The 22,391-nt window shown below is 35.2% G+C and overlaps 1 protein-coding gene across 4 annotated transcripts in view; it reads left to right on the forward strand.

Moving 5' to 3' along the window:
* Positions 1 to 69: 69 nt before the first annotated feature.
* Positions 70 to 22,391, forward strand: part of rad51b (RAD51 paralog B) — a 71,130-nt gene continuing 48,808 nt past the window's right edge. For 2 of the 4 annotated variants that reach the window (XM_067384727.1, XM_067384731.1), the window contains exons 1-6: positions 1,685 to 5,018; positions 5,130 to 5,243; positions 5,319 to 5,423; positions 11,791 to 11,927; positions 12,006 to 12,125; positions 17,979 to 18,162. In XM_067384727.1, the coding sequence (XP_067240828.1) occupies positions 4,935 to 5,018; positions 5,130 to 5,243; positions 5,319 to 5,423; positions 11,791 to 11,927; positions 12,006 to 12,125; positions 17,979 to 18,162 (744 nt within the window). In that variant the 5' untranslated portion in view covers positions 1,685 to 4,934. Of the gene's footprint in view, positions 272 to 1,684; positions 5,019 to 5,129; positions 5,244 to 5,318; positions 5,424 to 11,790; positions 11,928 to 12,005; positions 12,126 to 17,978; positions 18,163 to 22,391 lie in introns of those variants that run through there. The other 2 variants (XM_067384728.1, XM_067384729.1) reach the window with 2 other exon arrangements.

Raw genomic sequence — 22,391 nt, forward strand, 5'->3', positions numbered from 1 at the left:
TGTGCTTACCCTTCATTTCAATAAACTGTATCTGCTCACTCCCCCTATGTCTTCAGAGCTACACAGCATAGACATAATGACAATTATATAAAATATTATATAATTTATATAATAGGCTATACTATTATTATATTAGGCTATACAAATTTTAATAAATATAAATCAAATCGGATCAATACATATTCATTTTTTTATTTTTATTTTTTATTTGAACAGCCTTGGCTATTTAATCAACCAATACAACACCACCACAAATTGAAATGCATAAACTGTAAGTAAATATCTCATTTTCAGGAGTATGATGCTTCGCTTTTGAAATTTAGATCTCAGGTATGACTGAGACCTACTGAATTATTTAAATTTTTTACTGCATAATTAAATGACATTTAAACCCCGTTTCTTTTTCAATGTTCTTAAATCAATGTGCCAATTCTGAATCAAGAATATCAGATAACATGGCTGCATCCTTTATTACATGATGGTGTATATTATGTGTCAGGAACTATTTTTAGATTTTTGTCATCTTAAACTTAAATATAATATTATTTTTAAAATATATAATTTTTACAATTTATATTGAACATATATTATGTTATCTTTTGTTTTGGTGTAAATGGATCACTTAACACTAAACGGCCAATAATGTAAGCCGCTATAGGAGACCACAGACAGTTGTCATTCACTGTACTTAGAAAGCCAAAAAAACATGAAAGTGAGTGGTATTTACACCCACCCGAGCGATTTGTTTGCTAAACTAAAGAAGTCATTCAGCATCGTCGAGAGGTTAAAAGGAATTGAATTGACGGTCGTGCTTGCTGTCGCTTCTCTATCGTCATCGCGTTATACCCGCCAATAGCGAGCAAGGTGGTTAAGCCAGTCTGTGATTGGTTCCCGCAAAAGTGCAACAGAAGCAGTAGAAATTTATGTACGGGTTTCCAGACTGAGTTGCCGGGCGAAATTAAATCGCCGGCAGATCAGGCTGGGTTTACCCAGTCTAGGGTTAGTTCACACAAAAATGAAAATTCTGTCATTAACGGTGCAATATGTAAGATTTTTGCAGTAAAATATCCAAAAACCACTAGGCCAGTGTTATATGTTACCAACTATTTGTAAATAGTGAGAAAATTGCAATTTTAATCACGTGTGAGGAGTCGCCTGTCAATTGCGTCATACCCATGTAACCCTCGGTTTCCGGTTTTATTTTGTAGAAACCATGGAAACACCAAAGACACTTTAATATATTACATGTTTTAATAGACAAGGGAACAATTGTTTGGTTACGTTTATATACAGAAAACACGTTTAGTCTTATTGTTTAAATCGAATTTTCTTGATTTTTTGCGAGTACCATGCTTTACCATGCCTCAGAGAAAAACACTATTTTGTGAAGTAGCTAACATAGCATAATCAGATGCAGCTTTATTTTGAGTAACAGTAATACAGAATGTTCTCATACAATACGTTTTAAAATGAATTGCATGTAATTTATCAACACAAGCCATCCAGCATTTAATGATATTCTAAAATTGATCTAGCTTTCAGCAAAAAGTGTCTCACAGCAGCCGCCGAGCGAACACACAAAGTAACGTTATAACATAATTTTCAACACTCTCAAATGTAACTAATATGATAAACAGAGCTGTGTTACCTCATACTCATGACCGTACCTCGTTCAGCTCCCAAAACACTCGGTCCTACTACAGTAATGTTAGTAATCACATCCATGAACATGATTTCTTCCTGAGTCCTATCCCAATTGATCCAACCGGCTGTGATGTAAAGACCACATGTCCCAAGATTCCATGCTCAAACTTTTCGTCATCAAGCTACTCCTTTGTTTTGAATAGGCCTCTAGCGGACAGAAATCTTACATATTGCACCTTTAATTACTCACCCTCATGTCGTTCCAATCCCGTAAGACCTTTGTTCATCTTCGGAACACAAATTAAGATATTTTTGATGAAATATGAGAGGTATCTGAATCCTCCATAGACAGTAATTTAACCACCAAGGTCCAGAAAGGTACTAAAGACATCATTAAGGGGGCTTTTACGCTGGAAGTTTAGTTCTAAACCTTAATGAGGTGGTCTGAGTGCGGTTGCACTCGAACTGTGCCGCGGTTCGCGTGAATATGAAAGCAACACGGACTCTGTGTGCACTTGTTCAGGATGTAAAGTAACCTGCGCATGCGTTTTCGCCGATTATAATGTATTTACTTAAATAAAACATGTAAGAGATGATAGCGTTGATGATTTACCTTGGATTCGAGCAGGAGTGAGCCTGCATTGCATTTGTGCATTGTGAGTGCAATCAGGGCGGCAAATTAATGGCAATCAGCTGTCTCCTCAAAATAGGCTGCTTACAAGCAGCGAAAAACATCTACATGCGGTGTACATACAGTACACACAAATGTTGTTTATTCTGCTGTACAAAATAGCACCAAATTAATAAAAAAACAATTTATTGACCCTCATTCTGTTTTCTATCATGCGCCGTGTACGTCTGTGATGACGTAAGATGAACGCAAACGCACCAGGGTTCGATAGAATGACACAGAAGAGAAGATATTGTTGAATAAAGTCATATTTTGCGCACAAAAAGTATTCCTGTCACTTCATAAAAGTAAGGTTGAACCACTGCAGTCACGTGGACTGTTTTAACAATGTCTTTAGTAGCTTTCCGGACCTTAAACGTGGTGGTTAAATTGCTTTTTATGGAGGAATCTCCTTTCGGATTTCATCAAAAATATCTTAATTTGTGTTCCGAAGATGAATATAAAGATTTGTAATACAAAGTATTTTCGTGCTGTGACCGTGGAGGCAGGATGTATGATGTAGCCATTTCTAAAGTATCTCATTATAGAATTTAATGCTGAGGAGGACACTAGCCAAGCTTCAGAATGACTGGGGAAGGATGCAGCCTTCCGTTTGAGAAGCACCCCGAGTTTTTGAGACTATCTTTGGTACACTGCTTGAGAAAATACTCAACAATGACTGATGAATTTTTGCACAATGTTTGTCTTAAAGCATATTTAAAACACCACATAGACATATAAACAACATTAAAAACTTTGTTTTCTACCACAGAAGGTGTTTAAAACAATTTGAAGTGACCGAATAGGCCTAAATAACACGCACATGCTGATTTTTGACCCTTTCCTAAAAGATAAAGCAAGAGAGAGAATATGGCATATGTGTGAGATACAAATGAAGAGAATGCACTGACAGTTTTCAAACTGTTTGCATTTATCCATTTTGACCCTTATATGCCATTACAGTGCTGTTTACAGAACTAGAATAACAAGTGAATAACAAGGAAATCAATAAATGAAATCACTGATAATGAAGAACAAGGGCCATTTACTAGACAGAAACAGGTGGATCATGTCATTGAGCACACACACACAAAAAAACTTTAAACATTGGTTCAGAAGGATTGATTTTGTTGAGAATGTTGAAGCTTTATAAAAGCCCTCCATGTTGTATTTCTGTATTTCAAACAGTTGCTGAAAATTGATGAAAATGCTTTTTTTTTTTTTTTTTACAGGGATGTACTTAACAATTTACATAATTATGTTTTGAGTTCTGTTGCATTAAATATTTTCCTAATAATATATTAAGTATTTTATAATATAATAAGTATGTATATTTATATTGGCCAGACTTATCTGCAGTAATTCCTCTCAGTCTATTTTAACCAGACCCTGGCGGTGGATCTTTTGCCAAGTGTCATGGACAGACGGTGCTTATCTCTATCAGGTACAGATATAGTGAAAGACAGGCCCGATACTTTGTCCATACATGGACCTCCTGTGTGTCCCAGTCAAACTTCACACTGGCCGTCAGATGCCATGAGAGCATTCTCAAATAGTTAAACGTCTGACGGGTCATGTGAGTTTCTCTAGAGCATGTCTTTCCATTTAAAAAAGCCATTTGAGGCAGTTTGATTTGATTTTAGATGTTAAAAATGTTTCTGGTGCTGATTTTGTGACAATGATCTCTAAATCTATTATGTCCTCAAAGACCTGGTCATCTGATTTGGCAAACATTATGCATTCTAAAAAAAGCAACTTTCAAAAGCCACAATGTCTATTTTTTAGGATTCCCAATCCTCAGAAGTAGAGCCCCCACACATTTATCATGTTGAAATATTGTGAGAAATGGTTTAAGTTTGTCATCTCCGTTCCCTTCCATTTTTAACCAAGTGAAAAGTTGAAACTTTTCATTTTTAGATCTTCTGACAGTGTTCTTTCTCTTCTCTTTGTATAGATCCAGTAATTGGTTGAATCTCACCGCACCTTGCTTCTCCTCCTTGCAGGTGTAAATTAAGTCTCTTCTCAAGAAAATCCCCTAGATTATTCAAATGAGGAAATCATAAAAAGACATCCGTCGTACTGACGTCAAGAGGCCAGAGTTGACAGCAAGGCATGACAAAAATAACTTGGGAGGATCACAAAGGTTATCAAAACATTAAGAGGTTGAAGAGGAAAGTATTTAATCAAGCCAAAACAAACAATAAATATGGTAAACAGGATTATGATTTATTTTCAGCTAGGTTAAACCATAACATTCTTTAGTAGAAACTTAAATAGAAAGAAAAAATATTCTCCTGTATATGCCAGAATATTTACTGTTTTAACTTTTGAGTCCTTTCAATTTTAAATCTTGCTCCTTTTTCATAGTACTAAGTTTTTTCATATTAGTTTTTCATATTAGCTTCATAAACTACATTACCCATAATCCACATGCGCTGTATTTTTTGTTTGTTTCCGGGCGCGCTTCGCAAAACTCTTAACGGTTTTTTCCCATGGAAAAACTTTATCCTAAAGCTGTTTGTGTCATGTGAAGGTTACAGTCGTTACCGAAGGTTGTCATTTATCATAGTTATATCACAAGCACATAACTCTTTTAAGGTTTGTGTGTGTTTGTGTGTCAATGGCAAGTAAGAAGTTGCGGAGAACGGGCGTCTCAGCTGATCTCTGCGAGCGACTCAGGCGGCATCAGGTGGAAACCTGCCAGGTAAGAGAGTTCCCACCACTGACTCAAACAAGTATCCTCTTTTACTGTACTATTGACCACCTCTTGGAGGAATCATCGTAGAAAGAAGACCTTTGTAACTCTGACCTATAGGATGTTCTGTCCACCACGCCCGTTGAACTCATGCGCCTGGCTGGACTCAGTTATCCAGCTGCTCTGGAGCTCCTGCGTCTGGTCAGTAAAGCTTGTGTACCGGCTGTGAGCACGGTAAGTCACGTACCCCATCAGGTCCTGTTGATTTCACGCGTCTTTCATTAGTAGTGATGTTGTTTTTGATGCCAGGCACTCGATTTATGGAGGAAAAAGGGAGAGCTGTGTTTCTCCACATCACTTCCTGCCCTGGACAGATTACTGAAGGGAGGTCTGCCACGGGGTGCTCTCACTGAGGTACAGTAGTCTACTTTTCTAACTCATTTAAAGGGTTAGTTCACCCAAAAATGAAAATAATGTCATTTATTACTCACCCTCATGTTGTCTTTGGAACACAAATTAAGATATTTTTGTTGAAATTCGATGGCTCAGTGAGGCCTGCATAGCCAGCAATGACATTTACTCTCTCAAGATCTATTAATGTAATAAAAACATATTTAAATCAGTTCATGTGAGTACAGTGGTTCAAAATTAATATTATAAAGCGACAAGAATATTTTTGGTGCACCAAAAAAACAAAATAACGACTTGTATAGTGATTATAGGTCGATTTCAAACACTGCTTCAGGAAGCTTCGGAGCATAATGAATCAGCGTGTCGAATCATGATTAGGATCACGTGTCAAACCACCAAACTTCTGAAATCAAGTGACTTTTGTGCTCCAAACTGCTGATTCGACGCGCTGATTTATACCGCTCTGAAGCTTCATCAAGCAGTTTTTTGGGTGTGGAACGGCATGAGGGTGAGTAATAAATGACATTATTTTCATTTTTGGGTGAACTAACCCTTTAAGTAGTAGTTCACCTTAAATTAACATTGTCATGTACTCCCCCTCATGCTGTTGATGCACTTTCTGCCACATTAAAAAAAAAATCATGCCTTTGTAAATCATAATTATGAGATGAACAGTTGAAATTATGACATACTGTATGATTTTGGCCACGATTTGGCAGTCTGAGACAAATTTTGTGAATCCTAAAAGATTCCTCTGATCCTATAGGCCAAAATCTGAAGTCTTTGATCACTACCTCTGGAAGTGGTTGAAAGTGGACAAGCTTTGTCAATGTAATATTAAATATACATACTCGTTCTTTTTCTTTTATTCTTTTAAATATGAAAGACAGGTTCTTTTAAAGGGTCATGAAACCCCCCTGTTTTACCCTGGTCGTTCACACCTCAAAGCTCAAAAAACTCTGTTAAAATGGGTGTGTAAAGCTCTGGAAAAGTGGGAGTGTAGAGGGGGAGAAGAGGGGAGAGAACAACCAATGAAGCACAGACATAGAGCACACTCATTATACAGAATAATGAATATTAATATATGAGCATGGAGAAAATGACAACAAACTCCCAATGTAACGTAGTTCGTAAATGTGGGAAGAAGGAGGCGGGAACCAGCGAACATTCAACATAAACTTTAATCTCAAAATAAACAAACAAAACGAAAGTAATGCCAGCAGACCCTCGCGGACGTCTGCCGGCCACACAAACATAATAAAACATAAAATAAAGTCCAGGCCTGGTCCTCTCTCGTCCTTCACTGTAGTCGCTCCTCCTTTTATGCTCCCGGAGCTCCTCCGTGAGAGACTCAAGGCCGGTGCGCCTCCCATGCGAAGCTCATTAACACTCGCGCCACCGGCCTCGCGCCGTTCCCTCACGGCTCTCGCCCGCCCTGGTCGCCACACCCAAGCACAAGGGAGAAATGCGAAAGAATATTTAATAGGGCTAATAATAGGATACTTTACTTTTACGAGCACTGCACTCAAAATCAGTCTTTCGTCTATTAGAGTAATCGTCACGTTCAGATAGGCTACACCCCTGTATCAGTGTCCAGTTTGCACATATAATTCATTTGAAGAAGACTTGATGAAATATGTGTGCATAACTACACTGCTGGTTAATGTTTGGTGCAGGAGAATGTGTGAAATAATAACTTTAAACACAGATACTTTATCCTGTATGAGCTATGTGCCACGTGGCTAGTGTTGTTAAACACAACGCGAAGCTCCGCGCTGAAACCGATCATATGCGCGCTCTGCGTCTATATCATAACAGTCATATTTTTCATGTGTTTGTATTCAAACTCCAGTTCTGACCGCATCGCGAGCGAAATGCAAACAACACATGTGCTGCTGTATGGCTCCCGTGTTTGAATGCAGCTAGAGCAGGCAGAGGTGACCGAGCCACACTTTTGTGACATTTGAATTCTCTGCTGTAATGCTATCTTAAGCGAACATATTTTCCATTTGTGCTGGTAGATTACAGCAAAACAATCCACACGCACACAAACCTCTGCTCTGGTCGCGTCGCAGGAAAATACATTGTGTTGTAGCACTGAGGAAACGAACACCAACGATATGTCTCTGAATGACAAGAGACCGAGGCGAGAAAAGTGATACTTCCTCATGCGTAATACCACAATTATAATCGTATGCATACTACAGCTCAGTGATTGGATTAAATGAGCTTTATGTCATGAATATACACAAATCCGCAGCGAACTCTATGGGCGCCGCCATCTTGCCTGCCGCCATTACTGCGTGCCTGCGAAGTGTGACGGTGTGACACTTGCCGGTGCCCTTTAATGACATTTCAATGAAAAGCGCATCCTGCTCATTAAAGAAAATGTCTGGTGAAAGGGAACATGGGTAGATGATGTCAGGCAGTGGCCAAAACTTACCGATAAAGGTAATTTATTGAAAACATAATGTAATAATGTAAAAATGTAATGTAATTAAGAAGTGTATTAATTGATGACAACAATAAAACCAAACGCTGTAATTACTAGCTGTGTTGCTAATATGTTCAAAAGCTTCACAAGTTTCAAATAATTATTAGGCCATCCTTAAAAATATTCTTGTTTGCCATAACCTGACCGACCCTGTCAATTTAGGACCGACCCAATTAATTATTTTTCCCCCTTTTAGTCCGACTGACTTGCCGATTGTAATTGCGTTAAGACCCACGGATTTTTTTTTTTTTACTCTTCAAACAGCTAATACAAATGCAATAAAATGTGAGACACACGCAATTGACGCTTTTCACACGCTCTCACGCCACATATCCATTTTCTCACGCACAAAAAAATCGCGAAGAGGACAGAGAGACCAACAGACAGAGCAGGTTACTTATGATTAATTATGATTATGGAAAATCCCAGCTCTCAGATTCTGTCAATTTTATTACGAAATTCAAACAATAAATACCGTTTTGGTGCTTGTAAATGTGACATGCTAGAAATACAGATTAAAAAATATTACAACATCGGACAACATATAATGTTATGTTCTTGTAAACATGTTTTTCAAAATGGATTTATGTATTCACACTTACCTTCGTCTGAGGTAAATCTCTCAGAAATGACCGAATGCTGTCAGCTAGCAGCCCCTCACACAGAACCTGTTTTGGCTGATATGTGTACTGTATTACATCTTTATTATATTTTTACTTATATCATTAAATAAAGTTGTTATTATAATAAAAAATGCATTATATTAAAATTTTTATTTTTAAATATTACTGCAAGCTGATAGGGCTCTCTGTATGTTTACAGCATTAAGTTAGGTGTGTTGTTTTTTTCTTGAGAAAAATTAATGCCTACCTTGTGTAGCCTACCTAATATTTATCCAAATGAGTCAATATTAAATCAAATCACAATAATAATTAAATAATAATAATTGAATAATTGAATTAAAATAATAAAAAAGTGTAGCTTACCAGAAATTGTAGCCTACCATGTAAACATTGTAACATGTCACTAAACCTAATAAAATTCAGCTTAGTTACTAAAATGTTTTGACAATCACAATACACTTATTGTGATGCAATAATAAAAATATTTACATTTTTTACGACCTACCGACCATTTTTTTGGCTGTTACGGCAAACCAAAATATTTTTAAGGATGGCCTTAGCCACGACCAGTTGTAGCAATAAAATACATGTTCTTACAGGTATTCAAGATTATTTTATTAATCATCTGGCATGCGATGAGCATCTCGGTTATACGTTTCATCCACTTTTGACGCACATCTTGGTCCTCCGCTCAATCCGTATGGCTGTAAACATGGGCAGTCAATGTGCAACAAAGGTTCGTGGATTACACAAACGGTTTTATTCCAGGCCTGTAGTTTTGTGCTGTTGTTAAAACAACCAACCACACGCTCTTCCCAGCATCACTGGACAGCATACGAACTAAAAAAACTATATAGCGAACATCTACTACAGCCTACGGGACGCTACTTCTGCTACAAGGCACGCAGTAATGGCGGCGCTGCTTTACTTCCGTGTTTCGCCGGATTTGTCTATATGTCGAGAATCACTCGAAGCGGTCTACGTCAGCATATTCGACCATGCCCATACTTGGGCCGAAAGTACACGATTATGTCAGATTTTGTGACGTTGCTCAGACTCAGCTTTTCAAACCGGAAGACAGAAATCGCTCTGAAAAATACAAAAATAAACATTTTTCACTTATGAATACCATTAATGAGTACCTTTTAGTGTTTTCAATGATGTGCAGCCTATACATATCTGTTTACATCTCAAAAAAAGTGTTTTGGGGTTTCATGACCCTTTAAAAAAGTACTGCAGGCTTTCTCCAGGTATTGGAACTTTATTAAAATTGTGCCAAACAAAACAAAAAATTAGTATTGTTTTGGACTTTGGAAAAATTAGTATATGCCATGTTTTGGACTTCTTATGTATAATTATGATGTTGGCAGAAATAGGGTTCCATCTCATCATGTTCCAAAACCATGATTTTCTTCATGCCACACAAAACACTGTCCAAAATCGCGTACTGTCTGAGTACTGTAGGTACTACATTTGAATTTACTTCGCAACCGTTAAAAGAAGTATGTTCTATATAGTATCAATATGGGTAGTATGAATGAAATTCGGACATACTACATCCGCCATGCTGTTAGTCACGTAACCTACCAGCGTCAGATGCGTCACTTCACTGCCATTCATAAATCCTCTTCCGTGGCCTCATGGGATATTTGTGTCCATTGAATGTGAACTTCAGAATCTTGTCGGAAGGTGGCCATCCGGGTACTTCAGTAACATCAAATGTCATTGGTCATGATGTCAAACTTGCACAATAGTTGATTAAAGGGTTATTCAACTTTATTCAACAATATCTAGCGACTTTATTCAACAATATCTAGCGATTTCAAAACACTACTTCATGAAGCTTCAAAGCTAATATTTTGTTTCGAATCAGTGGTTCAGAGCGTGTATCAAATTTATGAGTATCCGCATAAATACAGTTGCTTATGGCTCAGATGAAGGTAAATGATTGAGAAAGAAAACGGATGTGTGTTTTTTTCATTACAGTATATAGCAGAAAAACAAACATCAGTGTTTTTTCCAATGTCGTGCAGCCCTAATTTTTTATGTATAAAGACCCATTTGTACTGTGTAAAGTATTATCTGAAAATTGTATTCAATAATATGTAAATAATATACTAATAAATAAATAATAATAGAAGAAGAATAATTTCTGACCAGTTTTTAGAAGGCAAAATGAAAAAAAAAATGATGCCATCATTGGTAATTTTAACATGTTTATTTATTCATTTATTTATACATTTCTCTAAACTGAGAAGTTGTTGCCATGTTTTTTTTAAGCCGTTGCTTTGAAACAGTGTGCTCTCTCTGGACTGTAATATTTTGGGTTAACTCTAGACCACAAGGCTGATGAGACGGGCTGCGTTAGGCAGAGACAGACTTGTTAAAAATCATGACATGTACCAGCACTGCACCTCAGACAAGCTGTCAGTAGGGTTTCTGAAAGAGACTTACATTTACATTACTTCTTGTTCAGTTCCTTTCCGTGCACTACATTAGCAGTTTTCCAACCTTTTTGATTCCAAGTGCCCTCAATTGTCAAAGAAGGTATTCAAAGGCCCCCAAAGATATTTCTGCTGTACAAAGCTGCTCATTTTAAGAAACTTTTCAAGAACACATTTTAAGAACACCTTTTTCAAGTTTTCTTTTTTTTGAATTTCTGTTAATTGTTTTTTTTTTTTTTTTTTTTTTTTTTTAGGAATTTCTACCAGATTAAAATATTTTAGATCTCAAAATAATTATAAAAAAATATATATATTAATTATTATAAGAATGTCAATGCTATTGTTTTGTTTCATACATTTTTTTGGTAACACTTTACAATAAGGTCTCATTTGTTAACATTAGTTAATGTATTAACTAACAAGAATGAACAATGAGCAATATATATGTTACAGCATTAATCTTTGTTAATGTTAGTAAATAAAAATCCAGCTGTTCACTGTTTGTTCATGTTACTTCAGTGTATTAATTAATATTAACAAATACAACTTTTGATTTTAGTAATGTATTAGTTAATGTTGAAATTAACATTAACTAAGATTAATACATACTGTAAGTATTGTTCATTCTTAGTTCATGTTAACTAAAGTAGTTAACTGTTAACTTATGAAACCTTATTGTAAAGTGTTATAAGTCTTCATAACATTGTAAAGGTTTGAAATGACATGAAAGTAAGTAAATAATGGCACTTGTCATTTTGGGGTGAACTGTCTGTTTAACTAATCAGGACACAGTCTGTGTTGTTTCTCAGGTGACCGGTCCATCAGGCTGTGGAAAGACTCAGTTCTGTATTATGCTCAGTGTTTTGGCTACACTGCCAAAGAGTATGGGAGGTCTGGACAGTGGAGTCATCTATATCGACACAGAGTCGGCATTCTCTGCTGAAAGGTGTTCAAAATGTTTACACACACTTTATGATCTGCACTTTTTGTGTTTCCTCTTAAACTAATCATCTTCCTCTCTAAGATTGATAGAAATGGCACAGGCCAGATTCCCAGAGTTCTTCTCAGCGAGGGAGCGTCTGCTGGAGATGGCATCCCGTGTTCATCTCTTCAGGGAATTGACTTGTCAGGGTGTCCTGAATAGGTTAGAACACATCCCAAACACATATAGTATTTAATTCCATTTCTGTACTTCATCAAGAATAGTTAATCTAAACATGACACTTTTCATTTTTTCCTTTTATTCATGAGATTCATTCATTCAATTCATGAATCAAAATTCTATGCAGAGCTTTTAAGTGATCAGTTTCCTGTATCTCTAACAATAGAGTATGGTGCTTGGGTGTGTTTCCAAGGGAATGCATGCTTTGAAGTGATAAAATGTACACTACCAGTCAAAAGTTTGAAATAATTACATTTTTGAAAGAAGTCTCTGATGCTCGCTGAGGCTGCATTTATTTAAAATACAGTAAAAACAGTAATATTGTCAAATATTACAACAATATAAAATAACTGTTCTATTTAAAGGATTAGTTTACTTTAAAATGAAAATTACCCCAAGCTTTACTCACCAAAAAGAAAAGCTTGGAGTAATTTTCACATGAAGTGAACTAATCATTTAAATACGGAAGAGGATTAGGGCCAAGCAATAATACAAAAATAAAACCATCTCAAGATTAAAGTTCGAGAGAATTTCGAGAAAAAACTCATTAAATTACGAGAAAAAAATCGTTAAATTTCGAGAAAAAAATCGAGATAAAATGTTGAGAATAAAGTCATTAAATTACGAGAAAAAAATTGTTAAATTATGACAACAAATTCATAATTTAATGAATTTGTTCTCGTAATTTAACAACTTTTTTCTCATAATTTAATGAGTTTATTCTCAACATTTTTTCTCAACTTTTTTCTCGAAATTTAACGAATTTGTTCTCGTAATTTAACGACTTTTTTATCTCGTAAAAAGTTCATTCTCAACATTTTATCTCAACCTTTTTCTCGAAATTTAACAAGTTTAATCTCGAGATGGTTTTATTTTTTTATTATTGCTTAGCCCTAATCCTCTTCTGTATTTAATCCTTTTGCAACCTTATGGACATTTTTGTCAATTTCAGTTTTGTTTTTTGTTACAAGTGTGCCTTTGTTAATGCCAACTACATGAATTTTGGCTCAGATGTTTATTTTTATTGGAATTTTAATATTTTACCCTCATTTCCTTCAAAAAAATCAATTTTACCCTCCGTACAAAAAATACTCACACTCAGGACCTTAAGGACAAAAATGTCCACATTGAAACTGCAATTTTTTAACCCAGGGCCATTTGACTATAAAATGATACAATATTTGCAAATAGGCATTCATTCTATCGGCAAGGCTTCAAATTTTACATTTTTACAATTTTTACAAGATTGTGCCATATTTTCAAATTTGGCATATAAAAGAAATACTCGCTTTATTTGTGTTTTCTGCTTATGCATATTATAGTCTATTATAGAGTCAATTTGAAAAAATAATGCAGCTATAATTGTGTGGGTATGTTGGTAAGGATGTCAGAGTGTAGTTTGCATGTGTTTACTGAAAATTTAATGTGTGTAATTAGTTTAAAAGAAATTATATCGTACTGGCAATCAAAAATCCCACTCCATGTATGAGTCACACCCATGGCAGGGTCATAGGGCCATGTGAAAACTATGAAAAAGGTCAAAGAAGGCTTTGAGGTTTTTCTTTTCGACCAAACACGCATCTTAACCCTTGATTACACTTTTTCACTTGTTATTGTTTTTGTACGGAGATAAAAGGTACGCTTGAAATTGAAGTAGAAGTTCAGAAGCCCCTAAACACGTTGTTTTAGTTTTCACCACAAGAAAATGCTGATTTTTTTAGTCTGGTAGATTTTATACAAAGTTTGAGTTCACACAGGTGTCCCCACAGCCAAACCTATAAATATGTTGTGCTTGAGGGGTTGATAATTTCATTGTTTGAAGAGACGTTACTCAGCAGAGGAAGCTCTGAAGCTAGTGCTGCCCACTGACAGTGAGCACACAGGTGCATTAGAAGCTGAGGATGTAAAGAAACCGATTTGTAAAGCGTTAAAATTCTGAAAATGAATGAATGTTTGGTATCTATGGATAGAACAGATGCTGGTTAAAAAATTGACATCAGTGAAAGTGCACAAGGGTTAAATTAGTAGTGTAATACAAAAATGACAGTTCAGTACATTTGAAGTAATGGTTCTTTATTTTTTTGGTACAGCAGGGGAAAAGAACAAATAATAATTTTTTTATTATTTTATTATTAAACAGTGGTTTACTGCCTTTATTGTATATCTGTCTGTAAAAAAGAAAAAAAAAAAAAATCCAATATTACTGCAGCCAGCAGTAACACACACTGCAGTTTACGCTGGGGGAATATTTGGAGAGTTTGGTTCCAAAACGTGATAAACACCATTTAAAAAAAAAAAGAAAAGAAAAAAGAGTTCTTGCCAAAATCAGTATTGCATCTGGTCAGTATTGAGAAGTCAATTTTTCATTTTACTCAAAATGTGATTCTGCATTTCTGTCAAAATGCGACAAACGCCAGTCTCCCTTCTCTGCAGAACACTATACATCCTCTCAACCAATCACAGCGCACCATTCCACACACTGTAAACAGTAATGGCAGCGCTCTGTTTTCCTTATCTACTTTGTACTTTGTGATCAACAAAAACAGAAAATTAATCATTTTGATGGCATTGACAAACATGTGGTGGTTTCTGCAGTGGGTAAGAAATGTAAGCCATCGAAATCTAATCATTTACGTGAGGAGATTAAGAAGATGAGGCACTCGGGAGGAGGAAAACTGCCGGCTGTTGCTTTTCCACGACAGCATCAAACTTCTGTCACGGTCTCCAAAACTGAATCATGAACAGTGTGTTGTTTTCATTTTAACTGTGCGGTGCCGCCAGATACTCTTTAGTCGGTAATGACAAACGGAGTAATAATTTATAGCATTAACAAGATGACCCGTTGAATGCATTTTGGGAGCGATGACTGAATGTATTTTTAGTCCAGTGCCTGTTTATATAAGATTAGTATTGACCAAGTTCAGAGGCTGTCATATATGTGAATTAACTTACTTTGTTGTGTATTTTCAACAGTTTCAATATGAAAAATAACTTATATTTATATACTTTATATTGATTCAGTGGATTAAATGCATTTTAATTGCATTTTGAAAAAAAAAAAAAAACATGTCATGGATTTACTGCATTTTGGGGAAAAAAAATCAGTTTTTATAATAAATCAAAATCTGGATTTGAATTTTTAATGTTATTATAACCTAAAGGTGCTATGTGAAAGTTTGAAACAGAAAATAGTGGTTTTCATCTTGCCACTTAAAGAAAACACATTTTTACTCAAATTAATCAAAATGGATTTATAGCGTTTTGGAACCAAACTCATCATTTGTAGTGCTTACACTTTTGGATGCAAAATATGTTAGCAAAGTATTTTCAAATAAGGTTTAAATGATTGCGCTCCCATTTTATTTCACTCTGTCTATTTTAGGTGAATGCAAAGTCAGGTGAGCAAAGGGTTAGTTCACCCAAGAAATTAAAATTATCCCACAATTTCCTCACCCTCAAGCCATCCTAGGTGTATATGTCTTTGTTCTTTCAGACAAACACAATCGGAGTTATATTTAAAAATATTCTGGCTTTACCAAGCTTTATAATTGGAGTGAATAGTAACCAAGATTTTGAAGCCCCAAAAAGTGCATCCATCCATCCTAAAAGTGATACGTTTTTGTAAAGAAATATTCATATTTATACATTTATAAACTAGAATCACTGGCTAGAATCACAAATCGCGGTTACTATTCACTCCTATTATAAAGCTGAGAAGAGCCAGAATAATAATAGAACTCCAATTAATAGAACTCCAGTTGTGTTTGACTGAAAGAAGAAAGTCATATACACCTAGGATGGCTTGAGGGTGAGTAAATTATCATTAAATCATCATTTTTGGGGAACTTGGGTGAAGTTTCTGCCAGGATAATCATTTAAAAGTAAGTATATAACCAGATGTAAGTAGGGGAGTAAAAATTTCATGTGGAGTGAGATTTTGGTACAACACGGTACACATGCGTACCGAATCGAAATACCTGTACTGAAAATTTTTGGTACGAATATGTGTAGCGTTACATCCCTAATTTAAATATATTTTAAAATGTACTCCTGTGATGACAGCTGAATTTTCAGCATCATTACTCCAGTCTTCAGTGTCACATTATCCTTCAGAAATCATTCTTATTTGCTGCTCAGTTTTTAATGTTTTTTTTTTTTTTATCAATGTTGACAACACTTTTTGCTGCTTAATATTTTTGTTGAAAACGTAATATGTTTTTTCATGATTCTTTGATGAATAGAACATTCAGAAGAACAGTATTTATTTGAAATAAAATTCTTTTGTATCATTATAAATGTCTTTAATCTCACCTTTAAGCAATCCTTGTTAAATAAAAGTATTAATTTCTTTCTTTCTTTTTTTTTAAAAAAAAAATCTTAACACAAACTTTTGAATATTACTGTTTAACACTTCCCACAAAAATATTAAGCAGCAAAAACTGTTTCCAACAGTGATAATAAGCAGCAAATCAGTATATTAGAATGATTTCTGAAGGATCATGTGACACTGAAGACTGAAGTAATGATGCTGAAAATTCTGCTTTGCCATTTGAGGGCAGAAGTTGCTGAAATGCTGTGAATTTCAGTTTATCCTTCATTCTAACTTATTTTGCATCACGTAACTAATGGTAAAAATAAGTTACTACTTAATTGTATAGTTCACCCAAAAATGAACATTTTCATCATTTGCTCACACTCATATAGTTCTAAACCTGTATGAATTTATTTGTTCTTCTGAACGCAATAGAAGATATTACCCCCCATTTATTACCATAGTAGGAAAAATAAAAATGGTATGGGAGGTGAGATCTGTTTGGTTACTGACATTCTTCCAAATATCTTCTTTGTGTTCAGCAGAACAAAGAAATTCATACAAGTTTGGAACTACTTGAGGGTGAGTAAATTATGACAGAATTTTCATTTTTGGGTGAACTATCCCTTTAATCTTGAATAACGTAAGTGTTTTTACATGTAAATAATATTCAGAAACTGTATTTGAAACAAAATTACTAAGGATCAATAAATACTGTTACAGAAAAAAACACGACATTCATGATTATGACTGATTTTATTTGACATGCACAACACACAGCGATGGGACTGATGCACACAGTGGCGCACTGTTTAGGATGGGTTTGTGTTGCAGAGCCGCTAACAAAGTAATCTTTTCACATAATGTTATGAGAAGTGCCATGGGAGTTTTAATAACCACAGAAGGCCAAAACCTTGGTTTAACAGTATAGCATCCCCATCACTATACTGGGGCAGGACTCACACAGACCACAGGGTGAGCACCCCCTGCTGGCCTCACTAAAACCTCTTCAGTAGCAACCTATAGTTTTCCCAGGAGGCCTCCCATCCAGGTACTGACCAGGCTCAACCCTGCTTGACTTCAGTGGGCAACCAGTCTTGGGATACAGGGTGATCTGGCTGATGCAAAAGAAATTGCATTAAAATTACATTTTAAAATGTAATAAAACAGGAAACAATTTTTAATACTATAAGACAATATTACTGTTTTGACTGTATTTTTGTAATCAAATAAATGCAACCTTGGTGATCACAATAGACTTCTTTCAAAAACATAAAAAAATCACAATTATTGCAAACCTTTCACCAGTAAATTCTCTGTGGATAAAAGTGTCTGCTAAATGCATGAATGAAAAAGTAAAATGTAAATGCAATGAATACAAATCCTGATTTTAAAATTGACTGCAGCATTAATGCATAAATGAACTGTGAGATCATGATAGCCTCTTATGCTAGGCCAGGCTGTATTTAATCTTGTGAACACACATTAGTGGGGCGTTTTATTGCTGCTCTGATGTTGCACAGGCTGGAGCGTCTGGAGGAGGACATAATTGCTTGTCGAGTGGGGCTCCTTATTTTGGATTCTGTGGCCTCTGTTGTAAGGAAGGAGTTTGACACATCGTTGCTGGGCAATCTAACACACAGGAGTAACTTACTGGGCCAGGAAGCTGCTGTACTGAAGTACCTCTCGCAGGAGTTCCGCATCCCAGTAAGATTGTTTACATGCTTGTGTATGTCTGAATTTTGCAAATATTGCACACTTGTAGGTCATATGGTCAATCACAAGGTGTCGCTACACATTTGTTTATGCGTTTCAGTGCTGTATTTTATGTCACTTCTATATTTCGAACACCAGAGGGTGTGAGAGAGCGCAGATGAATTAGGAAAAACACTCTAGGCCCGTTCACACAAAGCCTGCTCCTTTTCCATGTTATCTGATCTTGGGAATTTCCGCACTACTCTTAGATCTTAAAAGATACATACGTGAAACCTTTACCCACCTCCTGCATCACCAACACATTTATCTTGAAGAGGAAAGGTAGGATTGCACCGGAACATGGTTTTCCGCTTCCTGCTCATGAAGAGTGTAACAGCTGGAGGGCTGATCCAGGATCAGGTTTTGCTCTGTCTGTACTCCACTTGTCCGCTAGTTTACAAGTGAATACATACAGTGGGGTCCCAAAAGTTTGAGTCTGTGTTTTTCTAATTTATTACATATTTTCAGCAAATTCTTTTTCTGAATCATGTCAATTTTTATGATTATTGTATACAGAAACATGCAGTATAAAATGCTAGGAAGTTTACTTTTGTTTTATTGAATACATATTTCCAGCAAATTATGAACCTTTAAATTATTGTTTTTTTTTTCAGTTTAATACATATTTTAATATTATAATCACAACAACTTAAATATAAAAAATTGAATTTTCACTTCAATTATAACATAATTTGCTGAGAATGCAAAATAGAAGCAATTAACATAATGTCTCCCTTATGCTTTTATGTTATTTCTATAATTAAATTTGATTTCCAGACTTAAGTTTGTACCCCACTGTATCTACAAACTTATTTAAAGGTGCCCTAGAATTAAAAATTGAATTTATATTGGCATAGTTAAATAACAAGAGTTCAGTACATGGAAATGACATACAGTGAGTCTCGAACTCCATTGTTTTCTCCTTTCGTATATAAATCTCATTTGTTTAAAAGACCTCAGAAGAACAGGCGAATCTCAACATAACACCGACTCATGTTCAAAGCATTAGACAAGGGCAGGACATCTGGATGTGCACAGCTGAATTATCAGACTAGGTAAGCAAGCAAGAACAATAGCGAAAAATGGCAGATGGAGCAATAATAACTGACATAATCCATGATTACATGATATTTTTAGTGATATTTGTAAATTGTCTTTCTAAATGTTTCGTTAGCATGTTGCTAATGTACTGTTAAATGTGGTTAAAGTTACCATCGTTTATTACTGTATTCACGGAGACAAGACTCATTATTTTAATTTTTTAAACACTTGTAGTCTGTTTAATTCATAAACACAACTTCATTCTTTATAAATCTCTCCAGCAGTGTAGCATTAGTCGTTAGCCACGGATCACAGCCTTCAGAATCAAAATGTAAACATCCAAATAAATACAATACTCACATAATCCAATGCATGCATGCAGTATGCATGACAAACACTTTGTAAAAATAAATTTTGAGGGTTATATTAGCAGTGTAAACTTTGTTTATGCACTGTTTAAGGCAAGTGTGAGCTCCGTGGGCGGGGAGCGTGAGCATTTAAAGGGGCCACAGCATGAATTGGTGCACTTCTAATTATGTCCCAAAATAGGCAGTTAAAAAAAGTAAATAAAAAAAAAAATCAATGGGGTATTTTGAGCTGAAACTTCACAGACACATTAAGGGGACACCTAAGACTTATATTGCATCTTGTAAAAAAACATTCGATGGCACCTTTTAATATGGGTTGCATTACAAATGCTGTTACAGATCATGTTTATAGTTTAGCAAATTAGGATGGATCTCTCATTTTATTGACTATTTTTGTACTTTGTTGACATTAGGATCAGGTTTAAATGTTAGTGTGTTACTACAAAATAGTGGGCATTCCCTTATTTCGAAATGACTAGTCAACTATTCTCAGAGGACATCCCAGGCTGTAACCCCAAACTCATCTGATCTGCAGTTATTTGCCTGTGGTCCCCCTGCAGCCATGCTCATTTTAAAGATAGCTTTTGTGTTTTAAATCAGTGCAGTAAATGTCTGTGCTTGACACTGCCAGTGGCCACAAGTGAGTTTTAATACAGCTTTCCACGGCAGTAGAAATGGGCCTCAACATGAAACCGCATGGTAGATAACTCCTAGAGGTAGGTAACTATGTTATAGCCCCCCTCACACACATAAAAGCTCATAACCGTAAAATAGGTCAACCCATTAAGTTTCCAAAATAAAACCTTACACTTTAGCACCTGGAGCCAAACCGTAATGAGGTAATTAAGTTTGTTCTCCCAAGCTTTAAAGATATAAAGGAATGTTGAAATGTTTTAGGTTTTGGCTGATTGTTTTTATTTGTGTAGGTTTGAGTAAGAGAGCCATGTAAGATATACACTTGTGCAGTAGTTCACTTTAGGCCACTTTAAGGACCATGTTTGATAAAATCAGAACATTGATCTAGTTCCAACAATCTTAGCTTTTAGAGTGCAACTTTAAGTACTGTGAATGACATACTGCTATATTTTAATTAACACCAGTATACATGTACTTAAGATAGATCATGTTGTCAGGACCTCAACAATCCCTTGTTTGACCCCTCTGCAGATTTCTGGAAGTGCCTTATCAGAAAAGCCTCTTAAAAACTCACACATTTCACAATAAGGACATTTATTGCAATGTCATTTTGTGTAAATACATTTGATATTACTTATTATAAAAAAGTATAAAATTTGATTTTTTTTTGCATTTTTTTTTTTTTTTTCAGAATTTATATATCAAACAAAATTGACATCTTCACCCTTTACTCAATGCATGCAAAAACAAGTGAACCTGCAGAATATTAATACGATTTTTCTATGCATTTATTTTGCTTCGTAAAATAAAATCTGCAGCTAATGTTTGCTTTCTTTTTTTGCCAGATAACTTTGTCAGGTAAATACCTTAACATAGTTTAGTGTTTTGTTTGTCCTTCATATTTAAAATATTTTAAAAAAATATAATATTTAATCTTAACTTTTTAAGGTCATTAAAAAATATCCCTTCCGGACATCACTTTTGGCCATTATTGTATATATAAATATATACAAGTTATTATCATACCAAATCAGCACAAAGGATCATGTGACACTGAAGACTGCCATAATGATGCTGAAGATTTGCCATCACAGGAATAATTACATTTTAAATAATAATTAAGGAATAGTTTATTTTTAAAATGTTCAAATATAAATTTGTTTTATTTAAAAAAAAAAATATAAATAAAATAAAAAATAAATAAAATATATATTTATATATATACTCCAATTCCCACTGTTAACTATCGCCTCAAACTCCTAATTACTGCTAAGTTTATGTATTGAGTAGGATTAAGGGTATGTTTACACAACAACAATATACTAAAAATGGAAACGTTTTTTCGTTGTACAGATGACAACGTTATCAAAACTATCCCCATTCACACGGGTCCGCACAAATGACTAAAAACATTGTATTATGCCTGCCAGACAAGTAGGTGGCAATGTCACTTTGTAAAGAACTGATGATTTTACAGAGCACTCGTGCCAAACGTGCATGGCTAGCCAACTTTTTGCAGTTTACTGCACTCTGATTTTCTTCTCATTATTTCCCCATCGCTGCTAATAATTCGGAAGTCTCGTGCATTCACAGAAAACACCTTACCTTCGCATTAAAAAATAAGGTGGATAGACTAAACACGTAATATGCATGTGCATGACGTCAGCGTTTTCACAGATTCGCATTTTTGCAGTTTACATGTTTACATGGAAATAATAATGGTATCGTTTTCAAAAACTTGCACTTTGAAACCCGTTTTCAAATGTTTGCGTTTTCAGGCCTCCAAAAATGAATGGCCAAAATGTATAAAAAGTTTCCTGTTTTTAGTTAAAAACAGTGACATGTAAACGGCCCCTTAGGGATGTAGAATAAGGCAATAATATGTGCTTTATAAGTATTAATATACAGCCAGTATCCTAGTAATATGCATGCTAATAAGCAACTAATTAATATTGAGAATTGGACCATAAAACTATATGCCTTTGTTTAAAATTTACTTACCACATGGCCCAATAAATAGCATTATGTAATGAGTTATGTCAACAGTTGTTAAGTATTGTGATGATGCATTCAATATCCGCTGAACTTGCATAGTGTAAGCAAACTGTTTATTCTCATCTTTGTGTTATCCAGTTA

The sequence above is a fragment of the Chanodichthys erythropterus genome, chromosome 4, assembly GCF_024489055.1.
Source record: "Chanodichthys erythropterus isolate Z2021 chromosome 4, ASM2448905v1, whole genome shotgun sequence".
NCBI classification, from domain to species: Eukaryota; Metazoa; Chordata; class Actinopteri; order Cypriniformes; family Xenocyprididae; genus Chanodichthys; species Chanodichthys erythropterus.